Source organism: Echinops telfairi, unplaced genomic scaffold (genome assembly GCF_000313985.2).
Source record: "Echinops telfairi isolate 266 unplaced genomic scaffold, ASM31398v2 ScPeMD7_7424;HRSCAF=8462, whole genome shotgun sequence".
In the NCBI taxonomy this organism is placed as follows: Eukaryota; Metazoa; Chordata; class Mammalia; order Afrosoricida; family Tenrecidae; genus Echinops; species Echinops telfairi.
Window position 1 is genome coordinate 88,632,528 of NW_022111324.1, and position 21,072 is coordinate 88,653,599.

General features: G+C 40.5%; 2 protein-coding genes across 4 annotated transcripts in view; one reads left to right on the forward strand and one right to left on the reverse strand.

The window, feature by feature from the left end:
* Positions 1 to 886: 886 nt before the first annotated feature.
* EXOC8 (exocyst complex component 8) lies at positions 887 to 5,617 on the reverse strand. The gene has a single exon (XM_004712171.2). It carries the CDS (start codon positions 5,563 to 5,565, stop codon positions 3,394 to 3,396), a length of 2,172 nt encoding a protein of 723 aa, XP_004712228.1. The 5' UTR covers positions 5,566 to 5,617; the 3' UTR covers positions 887 to 3,393.
* SPRTN (SprT-like N-terminal domain) overlaps positions 5,312 to 21,072 on the forward strand; it is a 31,139-nt gene continuing 15,378 nt past the window's right edge. For 2 of the 3 annotated variants that reach the window (XM_045297877.1, XM_004712172.2), the window contains exons 1-4: positions 5,847 to 6,327; positions 7,737 to 7,836; positions 11,356 to 11,484; positions 20,691 to 20,958. In XM_045297877.1, coding sequence (XP_045153812.1) covers positions 6,107 to 6,327; positions 7,737 to 7,836; positions 11,356 to 11,484; positions 20,691 to 20,958 — 718 coding nt within the window. In that variant the 5' untranslated portion in view covers positions 5,847 to 6,106. Of the gene's footprint in view, positions 5,665 to 5,846; positions 6,328 to 7,736; positions 7,837 to 11,355; positions 11,485 to 20,690; positions 20,959 to 21,072 lie in introns of those variants that run through there. The other variant, XM_045297876.1, reaches the window with a different exon arrangement.

A 21,072-nucleotide genomic window follows, 5' to 3' on the forward strand; every position in this document is an offset into this window, starting at 1 on the left:
TAAGTTGAATCCTCTCTTCTTTACACACTATCCTATTTATCTGCATATGGCCTTTGGCCTGTGGCTCAGTGTCTCCAACAGGCCCTGGCTTTCTACCAGCTATTTTTGTCTAAACAGCCTAGACTTTGCCTCTGGGCAACCAGTTGCAATTTCAGGTCCTTTACTTTACTTTTCCAGGTAAGAATAACCAAAGAAAACCATACAAGAAATTTCCTGTGCTCCTTTGCATCTTTCTCTTACAAATTCCCAACAGCTTGGGGCTATTGCAAGGAATCCCACTCCTGACATCAATTGCACTTAACTAAAGGCAATGGAGCTGTGGTTATCTTTTAGCAGATCATACCCCCAAGGAAAATGAAGGATGGTGTCTTAAATCACACCCTCTAGGACAGTTGACAGAATATGTCCAAGGACAACAGAAAAGTGGGTGAAAGGAGCCATTGGTTAGTGTAAGACATGAAAAAATAATTTATAAATTATCAAGGGTTCATGAGGGAAGGGGAAAAAATGAGCTGGTACCAAGGGCTCAAGTAGAAAGCAAATGTTTTGAAAATGATGATGGCAACAAATGTACAAATGTGCATGGATGTATGGATTGTGATAAGAGTTGTAAGAGTCCCCAATAAAATGATTTAAAATAAATAAATAAATTAATTAAAAAGATATGTCCAAGGAAACAAAGGGTATGGTTTGGTTCACCTGCTTTACTAAAGTCAGAACTAAGCCCCACCTTAATCCCGTAACACAGAATTCCCTCCAAATTGGGATCATAGCCATGGCTATAAGAGTTATATTAATTGACTATATATCTCAGTATAAAATCCAGGTTAATGTAAATTCACATTGTATACATTTAAAGTTTTCCATTCAAAAGAGTACTAAAATATTGAGAATTCATTTATTCATAATTCTTTCAGTAAGCATAACGCTACCTTAAATTAGCTAACAGCTTCCCTTGTATCATTCCCACAACAAACACAAGGCTATTCAAAGAATATATTTTTAAGAGGAACAGAAGAATATTAAATCACAATTAAAGAGAAATAGATTGCAGTATCAATTTTATCCAGTGTAAGAAAAATTTTAAGCTTTATTTAAAAAAACATCTCAAGATTACCTTATAGCATCATATCAGTAAGCAAAATTAACACATACTAATTTTATACTACATATTAAGTCTCAAATTCCCAATTCTAGATATAAAATACAAGTACTGATCATTAAATTGTAGGTAGTATTTTTAAAAAAGGAAATGCATTTTCAGACTATACACGGAATGAGCTTTTAATCAAAAAGAGACTTAATTCCAGGATATCTTTTCCAGCAGTAATTAATTCAACCAAGTCTGTGATTCCAAGTTGAAGGATCTGTGTTAGGCTTGAAGCAAACAAGAAAACATATGTGGTACATTTTAACATGTTCACAAATTTGCATTCAGATCTTAGAAATTATTTTGCAATCAAATGAAACAACAGAATCAGTGAGATGAGTTATGACTCCCTTTGAGGAAGGCAACACAGTGGTTCTGTCTCAGCACAAAACATGCATATTACGGTGTATTATAACACTGGTGGTCTTTAATAAATTTCTATACAAATTGATTCACTAAAGCAAACAACTATGATTAAGGAATACACAAAATTAACAGAAGAAAATCCAGTGCTTCCAATTTTAAAAATGCAGAGTGCTATGACGAAGTAATCATTTAAATATCTGAGCATATATACAGTTTTTACAACTTCACGCTTTGTCATTTTTATTTAAAAGTATCATTTTATGAACTCAGCATCAAATATTTATACATGCCTCATACAATTTTAAAAGCCTGAAATAGCACAAAATAATCTCAAAATTTTATCAAATTCAACTTCTCCATGATTTAAAAAAAAAAAAAAAAGATACCAGTCTGTTCAACTGAAATATCTAGTTAGCCCTATTTAGAAAATTCTAAAGTGACGTGAAAAGAGTAGTCAAAGAAAAAATGTGATTTTTATCATTTTCAACTTTTAAATACGCAGAGCTGAAAATAAGATTAAAAAGCTTGTGTGGAATAAGAGTAATTTGAAATTTTACAACCATAACCCACTATTTGGGACCTGTGTTAAGTTTTACATAAAACCCACACTCTCAATATCACTATTTTTATTCAGGTAACAGATATGATCTTTTAAAAATTAATGGCATTTAAAAATGGCACTTAAGGATCTTAGCAAGCACAATTGCAAAGTTTAAGAAATATTAAATAATATACACAGAAGCAAAAGTGTAGGAACCTTGGAAAGCTCAAATTTCCTTATTTTTGCTTTTGAAAGCAAAAAAAAAAGTAAAAAAAAAAATTGAAATGCAGCACTGAGCATTCTTATAGAAGTCATAAAAGGCCTCCTCCATTGTTTTAGGAACATTGGCTCTCCTCTGTCCTCCACTGTTACCAAGAACAGACACACACAAAACAATCTCTGCTCAAAATAGTCACCTTGAGAACACGTCATTTACATATGATCACACACCCCAATTTACCATGAACCCACACTCTGATTTCTAAATAAACACATCACTGAAAAATTTCTCCCCAGTTTCAAAGTCTGAACTACTACATAACCCACACTGAAACAAAAGCAGCTAAAAATCAGACTGCTGCCAAATTTCTCAATGTCCTGTTTTTAAATTATCTTTAATATGACAAAAACAAGTATTCCAGGTGGAAATATACACAATTCAGGAATACCTTTAAAAAATACTTTATCATGTCCTTAAGATTATAAACCTACTACCTCAAAGCTGAAAGGAATGAACCATTCAAATTATGTTGAAAAAGTTTGCAACAGTTTTTATGAAAGCTTCCTCCTGTATTCTATGAAGAGTTGAGGGCATTTCTGAGCCCATACACTAGTTTAAATAGTGAGTTCTTGGGCTGTTATATGCCCTAAAATTTTTCAGCACACTCCCCCCAAATTTCCCCTGACATTTCAATATGAAGTATACGGGCAGAGTGTTTCTCTGGCATGGTACCCATTATATACTTCAAGAAATCTTAGCATTTCAGCAACCAGGGCATTTTCCAAAACATACTTAAGCTCAATGTAACGACATTATTTCTCTGTACCACATAACATATACCTTGAGAACATCTATCTTAACTCAAAGGATAAGCTGAAATACTATAATGTAAGCATATATCCCCCCTTAGAGAATTCACATAATTTAAAAGTATATATTTTAATATTTCCACTGTTACTTTTGCTTAATTGAATAGCTTTTCTTTCCTCTTTTGATTTTACATTTCTACGTTAGAGGGTATCATTTCATTTCAAACCGTTCAAACATCAAAAGAATATACTAAGTTAACAATATAAATAATAGATAAACAATAGATATGAATAATGAACCCAGGCTTCAGACCACTGAGGTTGTACTTTCCGGATTCACACGTATGAGTCTGGAAGCATTTCTCAGGTCTTGGAGTTGCTTGGCAGGCTTCCCCACACCTTCTTCAAACCTTTTTTCCACAACAGGGAGGACAGTTTCATACAGAAATGAGGCGTTTTTTCTAATGAAGGCCTTCTTCTCTCGATCTTGTTCACACCTAAGACTGTAATCCACATGCTGAACAGCCACCAAAATGATCTCTACTAAGCTCTCCAGAAGTACCATGTGCAGCTCTGGGAAATACAGCTTCAGAGCTTCTTCCAAGAAGCTCATAGTCTGTTTGGTGAAAGCCACCACTGTGTAGCTCAGGTTAACCCAGCAGTCATCCCCTGTGTACTGCTCAAAATCACTCACCCCACAACTCTTCATCTCTTCTTTGAGCTTTCCCAGGGCCTCTGGGGTCATCAAGTTCATCCTCCTCCACATTTCCTCGGAGTTTCGGTGCTTAGTGGCTTCAATGATGATTTCTTTGTAACTGTGCAGGGCTCCCTGGATGTCTTTCACCAGGAGAGCATTGATAATGAAGGTGAGGTCTAGGCCAATGTCGCCCAGCTGCTGGCAATGCTCCTTGGCCACCTTTACACACTCTGCTGCTGTTGAAAGGCTCTCTTTGCTATCAAACACCTGCTTGCTAAAAGCATCCACAAACATGCCCATGGCTGACCGGGCCCAGACAACAAAGGCTGAATAGCAGCCACTGTCAGTACTGGCAAAATCAGTCTCAAATTCCCTGGCCGTCTCCAGAAGGCTGGTAAAGAAGACATGACACAACTTATGAATGTAGAGTAAGGTGGCACCCTCAATCCGAAGTTGTCGTATCGCAGTGTGTACGGCGGCTGCCCTGTTTCTCAAAAACAGCTCACAAGCCTTGGTGCACTGGCCCAGGCGGATTAACTGTGAAACTGCCCTTCGGGTAGCCTTGGGACCCCCTCTCAGAGAACGATCTGGGGAGAGCTCAAAAACCAAGACCTCGGTGAGCTGGCGGACGCGCTCATCGACTTTGGCCCTCAGTTCTTTCACGGGAGGAGGGCTGGGCTTATTGTCCAGGTAATGGTTCAACTTATCCAGGAGGTCTACTGCGCCTTCAAAGTCCCTCTGGGCAATACAAACGTCTAGGTCTTCAGGCAATTCCTGGATCCATTCCATGGAGAGGTCCACCTTCTCTTCCTCTACCTCAGGGGCAGCTGGTTCCTCTTCTTCTTCATCCTCGAATGGATTAGTGGTCTTGGAAGTCACTTGAGGTGGTCCCCGGGGAGCTGCCTCCTCCTCTTGCTGCCTTCGTCTTTTCTCACTTAGGGCCCTCTTGGTTTCTTCTAGGACTTCTAGCCACTCGCGTTTGATTTTAGCATTTTCTGCCTGAAAAATACGGCTCTCGGGGAACATGAGTAGCTTGAACATGTCCTTCATGGGTGGGTTGTCCTTGACATTTACCACTGCTAATCCATCTAGGGGGTAGAGGGCATTGTATCGGTACATCCCCCGCCGCTGTGGCAGCCAGGTGGCCACCAGTAAACAGTCGTTCATGAGAAAGCCATGCACCCGCTGCAGCTGGGCCATGTGGTCTGCCTCGTACTCCACTAGGTCCCCATTATACACCAGGTACTGTCCAGGTGTCTCTAGCAGGTGCCTGCAGCCTTCCACCTTCTCAAGCAGGGTGGTGAGGGTGCGTTGCTTTCCTTCCTCGGCCGGACCGGAACTGTCCCGGGAGACGGCCCCGGGGGAGGAGAAAAAGCCTGTTGGGCCTCGGAAGTGGTCTCGGCCCCCTGACCCAGCTCCACTCTCCTCCCCCGCAGAGGCCGCGGCGGCTCCGGCGGCCGCAGCGGCGGGAAGGAGCGTGAGCGGGATGCTCTCCAGGCTGCTCTTCTGCTCCGTGAGAAGATGGCTGAGCTGATACATTTCGCTCTCCAAGTAGGAGATCTCTCGGGCCGTCTCGATAAACTGCCGGTAGTTCTGGTACACATTGCGTTTCAGGTTCTGCGCCGTCTCCTCCGCTAACGCCTGGATGTGCTGCCGGTGCTCCTGCAGGTCTCGATCCCCGTCTGACTGTTGAGAGAGCTGCTTCACGTACAGACGGGCCTCGAAGCCGCCCGACTCCAGCTGCCGCCTCAGACGGCTCGCCCCGCTGTCCAACACCGCCATTGCCTTCTGGCTCGAGGGCAGTCACTGAGACTACTGCCGCGGCTATCGAGACCCACCCCGCCTCCACGGCGCCCGAACCAGGAAGCTAGAGGCAATGAGGTGAGTGCGCTTGCGCCGAGGCCTGAGAATCGGACACTGCGCCTGCTCGGGGAGCCTTGTAAGGCAATACGCATGCGCGGAAGTGCCGTCTGCTTAAATCCCGTGCGCCGCGAGCGCGCTCGCGGAAGTGAGAGAGGGCGGAGGCAGGGTTGCGGGGTTGCTTGAGTGAAGAGTGCTGTGTGGTGTTTGAAGTTGCTGACTAAGTTTAGGGCAGTATCAAGTCCTCGAGACTCCCGAGACAAACCGGGGGAACTTAGTGCTGCGGCAACGAGGCAGCGTCGGCTTCTGGTTGGCACCCGGATCTTGGTTTCGGCCTTTGGGGCAGTGAACTCCCGTGCTCAGCCGGAAACCCGTTTTCCTAGTTCTCGCGAGAGCGACCAGTATCCAGTGGAGTTGCCCAAGAGGAGCCAGAGGAGAGCCGGAAGCCTCGGCGCCCCGAGCCATGGACGGAGACATGGTTCTAGCCCTGCAGCTGCAGGAGGAATGGGACTTGCAAGTTGTGCGGCACGACGCCGCCCAGGAACCCTTGTCGCTGGTGGACCCGTCCTGGGAACTTGTGGACCCCACCCCGGACGTGAGGGCCCTGTTTGTTCAGTTCAACGACCAGTTCTTTTGGGGCCAACTGGAGGCGGTGGAGGTGAAGTGGAGCATGCGCATGACCAGGTGAATCCCCCCCCTTTGAGCCGCCGCCTCTCCGGCCAGCTCAGCTCCTGGGAATGCTTTGTGTCTCCCATGGCACGGCCTCCCTGAGGAGCAGGGCCGCAGTGGGAGGAAAAAAAGTTTACTCTCACCTTGCTTGGGAAGAAATGGACACATTTCTGATTTTTTATAGACCGCGCCTTTCTTGTTTCCTGGCCACAAGTTAGGTCTTTGGTGAATCGGGAAATTTTGACTAACAATATAAAGGAACCTTGGTGGCACTGTAGTTAAAGCAGCCGACTCAGGTAAAGCTTAAAGCATAGGAAATCTGTGAGGAGAGTTCTGTACTTTAGGGTCTTAATGAGTAAATCCACTCGACAGGCAACCGGGTTTGGTGCATTTTCTGTGTGGTGCTCTGAGCCCCAGGAGCAGAAGCACCAGAGGAAAATGTCGATAAATCTCCGAAGGATGTGTTGTCTTCTCTGTACTGATCAAAGTGGGCCATAGTGTGTTGAAATCCAGATTCAAAGGTTTTCCCCTGTTCGACTTTCCTATTGAGAATTTGCATTCCCACGCCAGAGATAGTGAGTTACAATATACATTTTAAGCAGATCACTAGGTGATTCTTGGAGATGATGAAGCATGTTAAATTTATCCTGTTAAATGCAGGTTCTGATTAAGTATACAGAATGGAAAGGAAATTTTTCATTAGGGGACCTAATAGAGACTAAAGAAACCCTAAATCTCAAATATAATTTATGAAAACCAAATCCCACCGCCATTAAGTTGATTCTCAACTCATCGTGCCCTATGTAGCGTTTCTGAGGCTATAAATCGTTATGGGAGCAGATAACCTCTTTTTCTGTTGGAGTGGGTTCAAACCAGTAGCAGTCCAAGGCTTACACCACAATGCCATGGGATCTTTAATATTTATAAAAAGAATCCCTTTCTGCTCTGAGAAATTTTGATTTGAGATAGTAATTTATTCTTGAACACCAATTTAGGGTGTCGTATGCCATCATCCATGTGTTTGAATTACTATAGAACAACCTACAGGTTAAGTTATAAAAGTGTCTTAAAATGTAATTCTCCTTTATTATAAGCTTACAATTTTGAGGATGTGCTATTAGAACATGTTAGCTATTAACCTCCCTTATAGCCTATAGAGAGGAAACTGGGACAAGGTTACCTTTGAGCTATTGGATCCTGACCTGGGTAAGGGAAGCTATTTCTGCGCACATGTCTTCCTAGATGGGATGAAAGACAAATATTTCATAACTAAGAAGGTATACTTTCAAGAAAGCCATCTGTCAATAGTGTTCTTTAAGTATGAACTGTACCAGAGTATGTAGGAGTTTGCTGATTGATTAATATTCACCTTGGTGTATGACTGAAAAATGTGACACATGACTGTGGTGGTTGGTGTTTTGCAGGTGTGCTGGGATATGCAGCTATGAAGGGAGTGGTGGAATATGTTCCATCCGACTCAGTGAACCTCTTTTAAAGTTGAGACCAAGAAAGGATCTTGTAGAGGTATTCTTTGCACAGGCCTGATTCTTAATAATGTAAAAATGCATTAATGTAGACTTCTGTAAATTAGTGTGTATCTTAAAAAAAACAACTCTTTGTGGGATAATTTTAACTGTGGAACAGTTAATACAAATGATCACCATTTGTTTTTATAGTTCCTCCTAGGAATTTGGTTTTTACCACAATCCTGTTGGTCAATATGTAGTAGGTTATCATCTTTTATAAGCAAAGCAGTTATGGTTCATAGAGAGTAATTAACTGGTTTCAGCTACACAATTAGAAGCACATGAAGTCTTGCCACCTGTGCTTCTAAGGAGCATTCTGGCTGTACTTCTTCCAAGACAGATTTGTATGTCCTTTTGTCATCCACGGTACTTTCAACATTCTTCACCAGCACCATAATACAAATGCATTAATTCTTCACTCTTCCTTTTACAAGCATGTGATTAAAAGTACTCTGGCTTGGGTTGAGTGTACCTTAGTCCTCAAAGTAATGGAGCATAATAAAAACAGATAATTGGTATGGTGCCACATGCCATTTTCAAGATGTGTTAAATTGAACCTAAAATAAGGAACCTAAATTTATTTCTCCTTTAATAGGGTAGTTATTTGCCATTATTTTTGTATGTTGAAAAACTTAGGAAATATAGAATGGCATTTGAACAGAAATCATTCACTTGAAAAATGAAAGTTCATTTTGAGACATACTGTTGAGCATTTTAAAAGGAATATTTTCACAGTAAGTGAGGACATGGTGTAGGGAGGCTGTAGCTAACATCTGTCTCCCAAGGGTGATTGCCATAAGGCAGAGGTCAGACATGCTCTCCCCCACCTCCATCCTTCTTAAATCTGTTTTAATAGTGGCACTCTACTTTCCCTGCACCCTTCTTTTCTGTTAGGTTCTATAATTCATTGCAATGGCCATGCAGAACTCACAGATAATGCTTACAGCTGGGGAGTTTATTATGGAAATTAACAGGTGAGAAATACTCAGGATACAATTGTTAAGCCAGTACAGTTTCTTCTCTGCCATGCCCGGAGTCAACCCTCTCTCTGGCCCTCAGCCTCTTTAGCCTGGTCTCTGCCCTGCTCAGATATGTCAGAGTTTTTTAAGGGCTGCCACTAAATAACTCAAAGGGCATGCCACATTGCTATAAGACTCAAGGTGAAGGTAATCAGCTCCTTCCTCCCACTCCAGTTAAGTGCCCAGAGGCACTGTACTCCACGCGTCAACTTTCTGACCAAAAGTACTCAGTCATACGAGCTCTGTGGGATAGAAAGTTAACTGCTTTATCTCATGCTCTGACTGGTGGTCAGACTTCTGCTGTTGCTTTTTCTCTGGTGTCAAAACTATCTCCTGGATCAAGGAGGTTCAATGTGTTGGCATTTCAAGGTCAAAAGAATGCACTCCACTCCTAGCTCTTCTCTGGATGGTAAGGAGATTCCTTGCTTCTGAGATGGCTCATTTTACACCTAATGTGGGTAGCAGTAAAAAATAATTCTGTTCACTCACAACTAAATCCTATCAATATCTGCCTACATCATCAGGAAAAGGTCGTTTAGTGGAAGTTTCTGAATAACATTAAGTAATTAATTGCACTACAGTAACCAAATTAAAATATTAGATTCTCCCATTTTTCTGTTTAACAAATTTTATAAAACTGAATTTATTGTTAGCCTACTTCTGATAGAAAGTCTTTTAAAATTATGAGAACACCCAAGTGAGAGTGAAATGTACAGAGCTTGATGAAAGTAAATGATGTCACTAAAATGGACACAAGAAAAAAAATGACTTACTGGTAGTTGCTATAGCTTATATAATTTGGAAACAGCATAAAAACAAAATATATGTGTAGATATGTATGTACATATTTATATGTACTGTATATACTGGAGTATAAGCTACCCGAATATCAGCCGAGGCACCCAATTTTACCATAAAACAGCATTAAAAATGTGCTGAAAAACTCAGTGAGTTTATATGTTATGTTGTTTAGTGCTATCAGGTGATTTCAAATGCAACCTTATGCACAACAGAAGAAAACCCTACCTGGTCCTAGCTCATTCTCATAGTTCCCATGTCTAAGTCAATCCATCACCTCATCTTCCTCTTTTTAACACTGCCCTTCTACTTTCCCAATTCTAAGGTTTTTTTTCTCCTGATAACGTATGAGGCAATTGAAAATACCATCATGGGTCAGGGGCACTTTAATCCTTAAAATAATAGAGAATTGTAAAAAAATAATTGGTGTGCTTTTGAAGATTCTTTTTAATTTTGCCAAAAATGTGCTCGTTTGTTTTAATGAACAATTTATGAAGCAGTAGCTTGTATGTCTTTGTAAATTTTGCTTGTTGAACTTAACCCATTCTTATGGAATGAGGAGTAGGTTTTTTTGTTAGTTTTTAATGACCTGATATAATACTCTTAATACAAAAGAAAGTAATACACAGAAATTTTATTCCTACCCATCTCTCTCTTCTGAACTCCCACATCCCACAGAAAACTTGGAATTAGTTTCCTAGTTGTTTTTTGAAAATACTTACTTGCCACATAAAATACTATGTATATACTCCTGTACTTCTTAGGCCTTTTCCGTAAAACAGTGTATTCTGTAGCTTTCTTCGAGTCACTTGATAGAGCTCTTTTCGTTCTTATGAATAGAATTCCATTATGTGGACACACAGAACATTCAGTACTAGTCATTTAGTCCCCTGTTGCTAAACACAGGCAATCTCCAAACTTTTACCATTAAAAAGGACAGTAAAATGAACACAATTTACCCAAGACCTTTCATACAGCCATATCAGTCTAGGTGTTCCCAGGACAAAGGATAAATGCATTTGTAAATTTCTTAGATGTTACCAAATTTTCCATAGTATTTTGCAGTCCTCTGCTGTGCATAGTATTTTGCATACCAGTATCTTGCACTCCCACCAGCATTGTATGGGAATGTTTATTTTCCTATAGCGCTACTCAAAATTAAGGAGTTTGACCAAAACTGATAAGCAAGAAATAATATCATAGTTTAGTGTTAGGATACATTTCTCTTTATAAGTGAAGTCAAACATTTTTTATGGGTCATTTATATGTAAAGGAACTATCCATGATAGTTTAAAAAATGGATGGCTGCTAATTTTTCTGTTGACTTCAGGAGCTTTATGTAGGAGTTTATAACTCTGTAATAGGAGTTACCCGTGTACTTTATTTTACTTATGGTATTCTGTTTTTCCCCCTAGGCAGAATGTGTGTTTATGTAGTTGAATTCACCAATCCTTTCTTCTGGGTTTTGATTCATAGTTTAAATGGCCTTTGTGAAATGGAATTCTTAACCTGATATCTACAGTTGAAGGTACTATATATGCAAAGTTTTAATTTTTCTAGAAAGATACATGATTCTACCAGTTTTCTGAAAGGAGCTTGTGATTCAAAGAACATTAATAGTCCCAGGAAGAGTAAGAAAATGCTCTGGCTACATTTATTTCTATATGTACTATACCAAATTAATTTGTTTTCTGTTTCAGACTCTCCTCCATGAAATGATACATGCCTATTTATTTGTCACTAATAACGATAAAGATTGGGATGGGCATGGTCCAGAGTTTTGTAAACATATGCATCGCATTAACCGCCTGAGTGGAGCCAACATAACAGTATGTAAAGCCACAATATTTATAATATTTATTTATTCAGTAAATCCTAGCATTTATTTAAAGTAGAGAACTGGGTAGAAGTAAATATTAACTGAAAATTTTCAACAGTGAGCTAGAGGTCCAAAGAAGCTTAATTGAATTGCCCTGGACCACACAGTCGAATGGTATCAGAGCTAGAAACATATTTGAGGTTCCTGGTTTACCTTTAATTTCTCCTTGTCTTGGAATACTTTTATTTTGCCATCATATTTGAATTATATTTTTGCTAGGTACAAAACTAAAGCTTTCCTCCAGTACTCTGTACATCACTCCATTGTCTTCTTGCCTGTTTGATTTCTCCTGAGGATATTCTAATTGCGGATGTATGTAATTATTCTTTTTTCCCTGGCTGCTCTTAGAATTTTTTCCTTGATAATATTATTTTCTTGATATCATTAATATTAGACATCTTGACTATGATATGCCAGGAGTCTTCTCTTTGGGATCTCTTGCTTGGGGTTCTTTTGGCTTTCTGAATAATTATCTTTTCATCCTTTAGGCATTGAGGAAAATTTTCTTGGGGGGTTCTTGGACTATTCTCTGTGTGGATGTTTTTTTTTCTTCCTTTTCTGGAATCCCTGTAAGACATGGGTCGTTGTTCTTGATTGTGCCACATTGCTCTGAAGCTTTTCTCGATCTCTGTGCATATTTGTGTGTGTTCTTCTGTTGAATTGGAGTCTGTATATTTGTCTTGAAGCTCACTGATGCTGGTTTTCATCTCTTCAACGTTGTTTCTCTGTTCTTTAATGTATAGTTCTGTTGTAGTGTTTGACTTCAACTATTTGTAAGGCATGTAGTGAGGTTTCTAGCTTTACTATTTTTCCTCAGATTCTTCCTCATCTGCTGTATGAATGCAATCATCATTCTTTTAAATTATTTTTCTGGTAATTCCACAGCCTGTTCAGTTTCAGGCATTTCATTAGATCTGGTTGATAATCAGCTATTTGTGTCTGTTTCTCGTGTGTGTGTGTTTGCTTGACATCTTGGTGTAGGTGTTAGGGGTGTTAAGGAGGTAGAGTTATGTGGGCGTAGTTCACTTTGCTAGGTGGTGCAGTAGAGGGGTGGTAGGCACTATATTAAGTATCTGGGGGAGAGTGTTAGAGTAAGGGTCATCAGAGAATGATGATCAAAAAGTGGAAGAGAAAGTGTTAGAGGGGGGGACAAAGAAAGGAAAAAGGAAGCAAAAGAGGGATCGGTTAGTGTTAATTGGTAAGTTAGAGGAAAGGAAATTAGACCCAAAAAATGCTTGTTGTGTAATGATGGAGGAGTGAGTAATGATATTTGATAGATAAAAAGGCGAAAGATTTATACGATCTGAAGAGAAACCTGATTGTGGTAGCAATTATACAACACTGCTTGATGTGATTAAACTGTGGAATGATACAAAATCCATATTAACTCCCTAAAAATGGATTTGATTAAAAAAAAGAAAAATTTTAAGAGTGTCAGCTTTAGGGTTATGAGGATGAGAAGAAAAGAGAAAGATTAAAAGAAAGACAAGAAAGGTAAAAAGGGCTATGACATAAGTTTAGATATTATCAATTAAAGAAGGAAAGGGGAAGAGACAAAAGGATTTAAAATAAAACTAGAGTAAGAAACAGAAGAGCTGCTGATAGATGTTTGGGCTTTACGCATTGCCCAGGAGCCTTGTCTTTGATGTGGTGCTAACTTCTGGATTGATGTGTAGAGCAAGTAGAAAACAAACATTAAATTGGAAGCAAAAAAAGTAATAATAATTTTCCCTTTATGTATACCATAAGATGGAGAAGTTCTGATTAAGGATAAATTATAAGAATAGTGCACAGCTTTGTATTAAAGAGGGGGAGAGTATGGGGATGATAGAACGCAGGAACAACAATACCAGCCGAATAACAGCTGGGTTTAGACTGTGTCCTAGCAATGGGGCTCAGGACTGGGTGGAGCAGAGGTCTTTTAAGCAGCTAGGAACAGTGTCTGGTAGTATGTTGTTTTACTAATGTTTGGTCTTTTTTTTTTTATCGTTTTACTAGGAGCTCATCCAACTCTTATCACAATATACATACATCCATTGTGTAAAGCACATTTGTACACTCATTGCCCTCATCATTCACTTTTTGGTCTTTTAAGATGTCAGGGTAGAAATGAGATTTAGGCCAGGGGAATCATTTTGGTGTCTGGTATGGCCCAGAGTCCTGTGTTCTTATGATTTAGGTTAATTATCATAAAGAAATAGGTGAATCAGGTCAGAGGGGACAGGAGTCACTCTTTTCAGATGATGATGGAGGTGACCAGATGGGGATGGGTGTGTGAGGTCTATATCGCCCACCTACTCAGGTGGCTAGGAGGGAAGAATGAAGCAATAACCTACTCAGAGGGAAGGTTGCTTATCTGAGCAGCTTAGGGTGCTGACCAGGGTCTGGGGTCATGGGAAAGCTGGTGAATGACAAGGTACAAGGCGGTACCCCCTAAAAAACAGGAAAAAGCTCTACTCGGCAGAGCTTTCATAGTTCACATGCATTTTTCTCGCTAGGCAAGCATCAAGCAACTACCTCACTATGAGTTACTACACCCAGTGATGTCACCTGGGAAGGTTCTCTGTGGTCACAGTGAATTTTTTCATAAAAGCAGTTTCGCTCTAAGCTTATTTTTTGTGATGGCTGATTTAAGAGAACAGCATGCAGTTGTGAAATTATGTTTCCTGCTTGGGAAAAATGCTGCAGAAACTGTTGTGATATTGAACACAGTTTACAAGGACAGCACTATGGAAAAACTCAAGTGTACAGTGGTTTTCTCATTTCAAAAAAGGTGAAATGTCAGTTGATGACAAACCTCATTCTGGATGTCCATCAGCTTCCTGAACGGACGAAGATGTCGACTTGTGCATTTGGAGTTTGTTCCACCAGGGCAGACTTAATCGAGCTTTCCATTTAGAAGTTCTGAAAAGATTGGGTGACAGTGTGCAACAAAAAAGGCCTGCTTTGTGGCAGACAGGAGACTGGTTTTGCCACCACCACAACAATGTACCTGCTCACACAGCCATCTCAGAGCTCCTGTTTTGGCAAATAATAGCATGCCTCTCTTGGCCCACTTACCTGCCCTCACTCCATGCGACTTTTTGTTTCCGCCGATGCAGAAGGACATGGGAGGACAGTGATCTGACCATGTAGAAGAGGTGAAGAAAAAAGCCAGGGAGATGCTGTCAGCCATCCAAACAGATGAGTTTGAAAAATGTTTCCAAGAATGGAATTGCAGATTTGGCAATTGTATTAAGTATAATAGAGTACTTTGAAGGTGATAAGGTTGTTTTGTAGAAAAATGTAAATACATAGCTTTGAAGAAAAAAATTCCAGTGGTTTTTTTTTTTTGTGCTCCTAAGTATGTGAGCGAGCAGTAGCTTTTGGGCCCTGAGGCTTTTAGTCTTTGTAGCAAGTCCAGCCCTCTGCTTTAGCTTTGTAAAAACTCACTGGGCTTGCTACTTGTAGTGCTATGCTAACGGAACAGGTGTGTGTTATTTGTTACTCAAAGTGTTTTAAAGCCTGTGTAGAATGGCTGTGCCTTTTGTGCTGCTGGGGGGCCCATGTAGAGCTGTACCTCAGGGATGGGTGATTATTTTTACACGGTGGTGCTGGAGCTCTCCAGGCTTGTGTGGAGAGTTAGTCTATTTATTCACTATTTACAGGTGTACCAGGCTGCCCTGTAGAGTTCTCCCCACAGGGCTCAGTAGGCTGTGCTATCTAATTATTGGGGAGTTAGTGTTGCAAGGATATCAGGCTAGAGCTCCCTTGGCTTGGAGGAAGAGCCAAGCCTGTTTGTGCTTATATCCACCCCAGGCTGGTCCCACAGAACTACGTCCCTTGCAGCTCAGAGGGTCAGCCACCTTAGCAAGCTTCTGGATCAGGAAAAATTGGTCAGAAGAGTTGAGAATCCAAGCTCCACTGGCTCGGACCAAGTGACAAAGTGGAGCAATCAATAGATGCTGCTATTCTTTTATTTTGATAAATTTGTGTCTACATATTTTTATGCTGATAATCTTGTGCTCTGGAAGTATAGGATATCTCTCTCCCTGGCTCCTCAGCTTTAGTCTCTGTTAAGCCCATCCTTTGTGAGCTACTAGGTCGCCATGTTTATCATCATTTTTCTTAATCTCCAGAGACGCCAAGAATCTCTCAATCAACTGCTTCCACCTCCTTGCTCAAAGCTCTTTCTTTTTGTTTTAATCATTTTATTGGGGGCTCGCACAACTCATCACAATCCACACATCCATCAATTGTGTCAAGCACATTTGTACATATGTTGTCATCATAATTCTCAAAACATTTGCTTTCTACTTGAGCCCTTGGTATCAGCCCCTCAATTTTCCCCTTCCTCCCTGCTGCCCTCTCCCCCATGAACCCTTGATAATTTATAAATTATCATTATTTTGTCGTATCTTACAGCATCCAATGTCTCCCTTCACCCACCCCTCCACTGTCTGTCCCCCAGAGAGGAGGTTATATGGAGAGCCTTATAATCTGTTCCCACTTTCTCCCTCACCTTTCCTCGACCCTCCCGGTATCTCCACTCTCACCACTGGCCCTGAGGGGTTCATCTTCCTGGATTCCCTGTGTTTCCAGTTCCTATCTGTGCCAATGTATGTCCTCTGGACCAACCGGATTTGTAAGGTAGAATTGGGATCATGATAGTGGGGGGAAGGAAGCATTCAAGAACTAGAGGAAAATTGTATGTTTCATCATTGCTACACTGCACCCTGACTGACTCGTCTCTTCCTTGCAGCCCTTCTGCAAGGGGATGTCCAAATTCCCACAGATGGGCCCTGGGTCCCCACTCCGCACTCCCCCTCATTCACAATGCGATGATTTTTTATTTTTTTTTGTCTTTGATGCATGATTCCTGATCCCTTCGACGCCTTGTGATCTCACAGGCTGGTGTGCTTCTTCCATGTGGGCTTTGTTGTTTCTCAGTTAGATAGCCCCTTGTCTATCTTTCAGCCTATAGGACCCCAGATTCTATATCTTCTGACAGCCAGGCACCATCAGCTTTCTTCACCACATTTGCTTATGCACCCATTTTGTCTTCAGCGATTGTGCCAGGAGGGTGAGTATCTCAGACTGCCGAATTGTTAGAAAAAAGTGTTTGTTGTGTATTGAGGGAGTACTTGAGCAGGGGCCCACTGTCTATTTGTTTCCTTAATACTAAACCTATAAATATATGTACATAAATCTATTTCCCCCTCGTATATAGATATATTTATATATGTATAAGCCTGTATTTAGATCTCTATGACTACCCTTTGCCTCCTAGTTCTTTCTTCTATTTCTTTGTACTTTCCTCTTGTCCCACTATCATGTTCAGTCTTCATTTGGGTTTTTGGAATTCCTCTGAGTTACATTGCCCTTGATCCAGCCCTGCCAGACCTCTTGATACCCTTCTTGTCACTGATTTTGGAACATTTTTTCCCTTGTCCCTGGGTTTGTTAACACCCATTTCCTTCCCCTGCCTCCCCTTCTCCCATGTCCCCCCGGAACTGTCATTCCGTTGTTCTCTCTTCCGGCTTGTTTATCCTGCCTATCCCTTCCAGGTAGACATGCTATGTACCATCACAAGAGTAAGTACAACGAAGCAACAATAGAAAGTAAAACAATAGCTACAACAACAACAACAAACCTATAAATAGTTCAGGGTCTATTTGTTATCCTTCATGAGTGCTTTCGAGTTGGGTCTGATGGGGTGCCATGCCCTGGCCCCACATCTATCCCTGGGGCTTCATTGCTCTGCTTCCCCTGCTGCTCTGCTGCATGCCCCCAGAGGCTGGCTTCAGCGTAGTGAGCTCAGGGTGGGCAAAATTCCTACTGTGTGTCTCTAGTGTTGTCCCCGATGGTGCTATGGGTCAGTGAGGCACGCTGTGTCCTGTGGTGAGGCTGGCCCTGTGGTCGTCCCTGTACATTGCTGCTCTGATCAGAAACATTGCCCTCCGGGTTTGGTGAGCCAGGAGCTCAAAGCTCTTTCATCTTTCTGCTTGCATTACCTAGGTTATTATTTTCTGTTTACAGTCCTGCAAAACATCTTTTGGATTAATATTGTCTCTTTCAACTCATCTTCAATTCTCCTACTGTTTTCTATTAGTCCCTTTATTAGAGTTCATTGATTTCCATTCACCTTAGACTTAAGGATAAATTTCATTGTTCTTAGGTGCCATCAAGTTTGTTCCGACCCATAGTGCACAGCAGGACGAAATACTGCCCAATCCTGCGCTGTCCTCACAATTGTTTCTCTGCTTGAACCTACTGTTGAGTAGCCTTCCTCTTGTTTGATGCCCCTTTCCTTTAACAAGCATAATGTCCTTTTCCAGGAATCGATATCTCCTGACAGTGTGTCCAAAGTATGTGCTATCCTTGCCTGTACAGAGCATTCTGGTACATCTTCCAAGACAGATTTGTTTGTCCATCTAGCAGTCCATGGTACTTTCAATATTCTTTGCCTGCACCACAATTCAGATACCTTGATTCTTCCTCTGTCTTCTTTATTCAGTGTCCAACTTTCACATGCATATAAGGCAATTGAAAATGCCATGGCTTGTGTCAGGCGCATCTTAATCTTCAAAGCCACATCCTTGCTTTTCAATATTCTAAAGAGGTCTTGTGCAGCAGATTTACCTAATGCAATGTGTCTTTTATCTTGATTGCTGCTTCCGTGGTCATTGATTGTAGGTTCAAAGAAGACAACACCCTTGATAACTTCAATCTTTTCTCTGTTTATCTGCATTTACTCTGATGTTATCTATTGGTCCAGTTGTGAGGATTTTGGTTTTCTTTACATTGAGTTGTAATTTTCACTGAAGGCTGCAATCCTTGAACTTGATCCTTGATCCTTCCACAACAGAAATCTCGCTTTGGAAGAGCATAGCCTTAGGTTTAAAACAGCATGTGAGAATCAGTGTGCTTGGGTTCAAATCATGGCTCCAAACTATTGATTATGTGACTGATTTTAACTCTCTCATTCACATGTGATATGCAGTAATAACAATACTTACCTATTTTGTCTTTGACAAAAATACACAAAGCATTTTAGCAAATTTTGAGGACTAATTGTTGGATGTTTTTGTTTTGTTATCATTTTAAAAGAATTTAATTCCTTTTTCTGACCCCTCAGAAATCTCCTGCTTGTGTTCTGTGTGTCTCTAAATGAACTTTTCACCTCTGTGCCTTTCCAAATGTACCCCGTTCCCTAAAATATGTCAATCTGTTTTCTGTCACACTATACTTAATCTTTCTTTCCTTTTTTTAAAAAAATCAGTTTATCGGGGGCTCGTACAACTCTTATCACAATTCATACATATATCCATGGTGTCAAGCACATTTGTACATTTGTTGTCCTCATCATTCTCAAAACATTTGCTTCCTACTTGAGCCCTTGGTATCATCAGCTCATTTTTCCTCCTCCCTCCCTGCTCTCCCCGTCATTCACAATGATAAGATTTTCTGTTTTTGATGCCTGATACCTGATCCCTTCGACACCTCATGATCACACAGGCTGGTGTGCTTCTTCCATGTGGGCTTTGTTGCTTCTCAGGTAGATGGCCACGTCTTCATCTTCAAACCTTTAAGACCACAGACGTTATATCTTTTGACAGCTGGGCACCATCAGCTCTCTTCACCACATTTGCTTATGCACCTGCTTTGTCTTCAGCGATAGTGTTGGGAAGGTGAGCATCATGGAAATGTACTTCATCTTTCTGATGAGATATGACATCTTCTCTTGTGAATCTCCTTAGCAGATAGTTAACCTTTTGTAATGTTTTATTCTACTTTTATATTTCTGAATACAAGTTGGCCCTTATCAACCTTTTTTGTGCCAAGTTGAATAAGCAATGAAATGAACTGAAAGGATATTAATTTTCACATAGGTAAAGTTCTGCAGGTTGAATAAAGGCAGTAAGGGATAATGTGATGGGAAATGAAAAATGTCCCCCCTCTGTGTACAGTTTTTTCCAGCTATGTCTTTTAATTACCCAGAGAGCTCATTTAATTATTAGATGCAGTACTTTCACATCCGGGAAGTAGCTTACATTCAAACACTATCATACTTAAAATGGATTCGCAAGAGAATTAGCAGTTGCTAGTATAAAAACTTGTATCTTCTTCACTAAAATTTACCCTGAAAGCCGGGGTGTGTTTCCTCTTGTTCAGTTAGAAGATGTATATTTTATATCTTGGATGTCTGTGTACTTTTTTATTTGGGAGAAGTTTTATAGTAAGAACACTTTTATTTTTACAGGTTACATCCTGTTATAATGAACTCCACAGGGTATCTAATTTCACATTGTAGAGCAATTTTACTTTACTTACTTTATTGTTAGAGTTACCAGTATCAGGCTTTACATGTTACAAGAATTGGAGCAAGCCAGCCAGTTCTTGGTGTTTTTTGTAAGTAAATTTTTAAATGAAGAGCCTGAACAAAATCGAGAGTGCAGGAATCTGTCTTCTGCTTGTTTTCTAAGTAAGACGGTGAAAAGGAATCCTGCTTAAAGAATGAAAAGAGAATTTATATTTAAGGAATGAAGCTTGATAAGCAAATAATAGGCACTAGCAATACAAAGATACAAATACTGGGCTCTAGGAGAGCTTTGCAGTCTGGTAATAGAAACACGCCTATAAAGAGGTGAATTGTTAGCCCATAGGCTTGTTAAAGGGAGCAATAAGCACAGGCGCTATGAGAATGCAGTGGACCAGAAAAGCCCTCTGTCCACGAGGCTTCAAGGTAAGACATTTTTTGTTGCTAGGGTCAAGGAAGCATTTATAGGAAGGAAATAGTTTATTTAGTTATTTTGATATTGTTACTTATTAGAAAATTTTCTATTAGAAAGTGTTAGAGAAAACCTCGCATATATCTTGTTTTTTTCACTTCTGAAGCTTTTAGTATTCATAATAGAGTTTTTACTTTAAATTTTTTGTCTTCTAATCCCTGCCTTTAAACAATTTAGGAAGGATTGAATTAAATGCTGTTTTTTCATTAAAGTGAACCATTGAACCAGAAGCTAAATATAGTTGCCATCTTTCCCAAAATTTAATTTTCTAGAAAGTTCTGAAAAACAACATAGTTTTTTAAAGGGGGGTAGGGGGAGACCTGTTTGAAGCATTTTCTTCAATTGTTAATATGCTTCCTGAACGCTAAAATTTCTCACAACTCAGGTGTATCATACTTTTCACGATGAGGTCGATGAGTATCGTCGACATTGGTGGCGCTGCAATGGACCCTGTCAGTACAGAGAGCCGTATTATGGCTATGTGAAACGTTCTGTTAACAGAGCCCCCTCTGCTCATGACTACTGGTGGGCTGAGCACCAGAGTACCTGTGGAGGCACTTACATAAAAATCAAGGAGCCAGAGAACTACTCAAAGAAAGGCAAAGGAAAGATAAAACCAGAAGAGCACCTAGTATCAGCAGCCAACAGTAAAGGTACTTTGTTTTGTATTCTAACTTTCCCATGGCCATTGCTGCAATGTCAAGACAGTAGTTGTGTTAGAGAACTAGTATTAAGGTAATTATGGATTATTTTCATGTTAAAGTTTT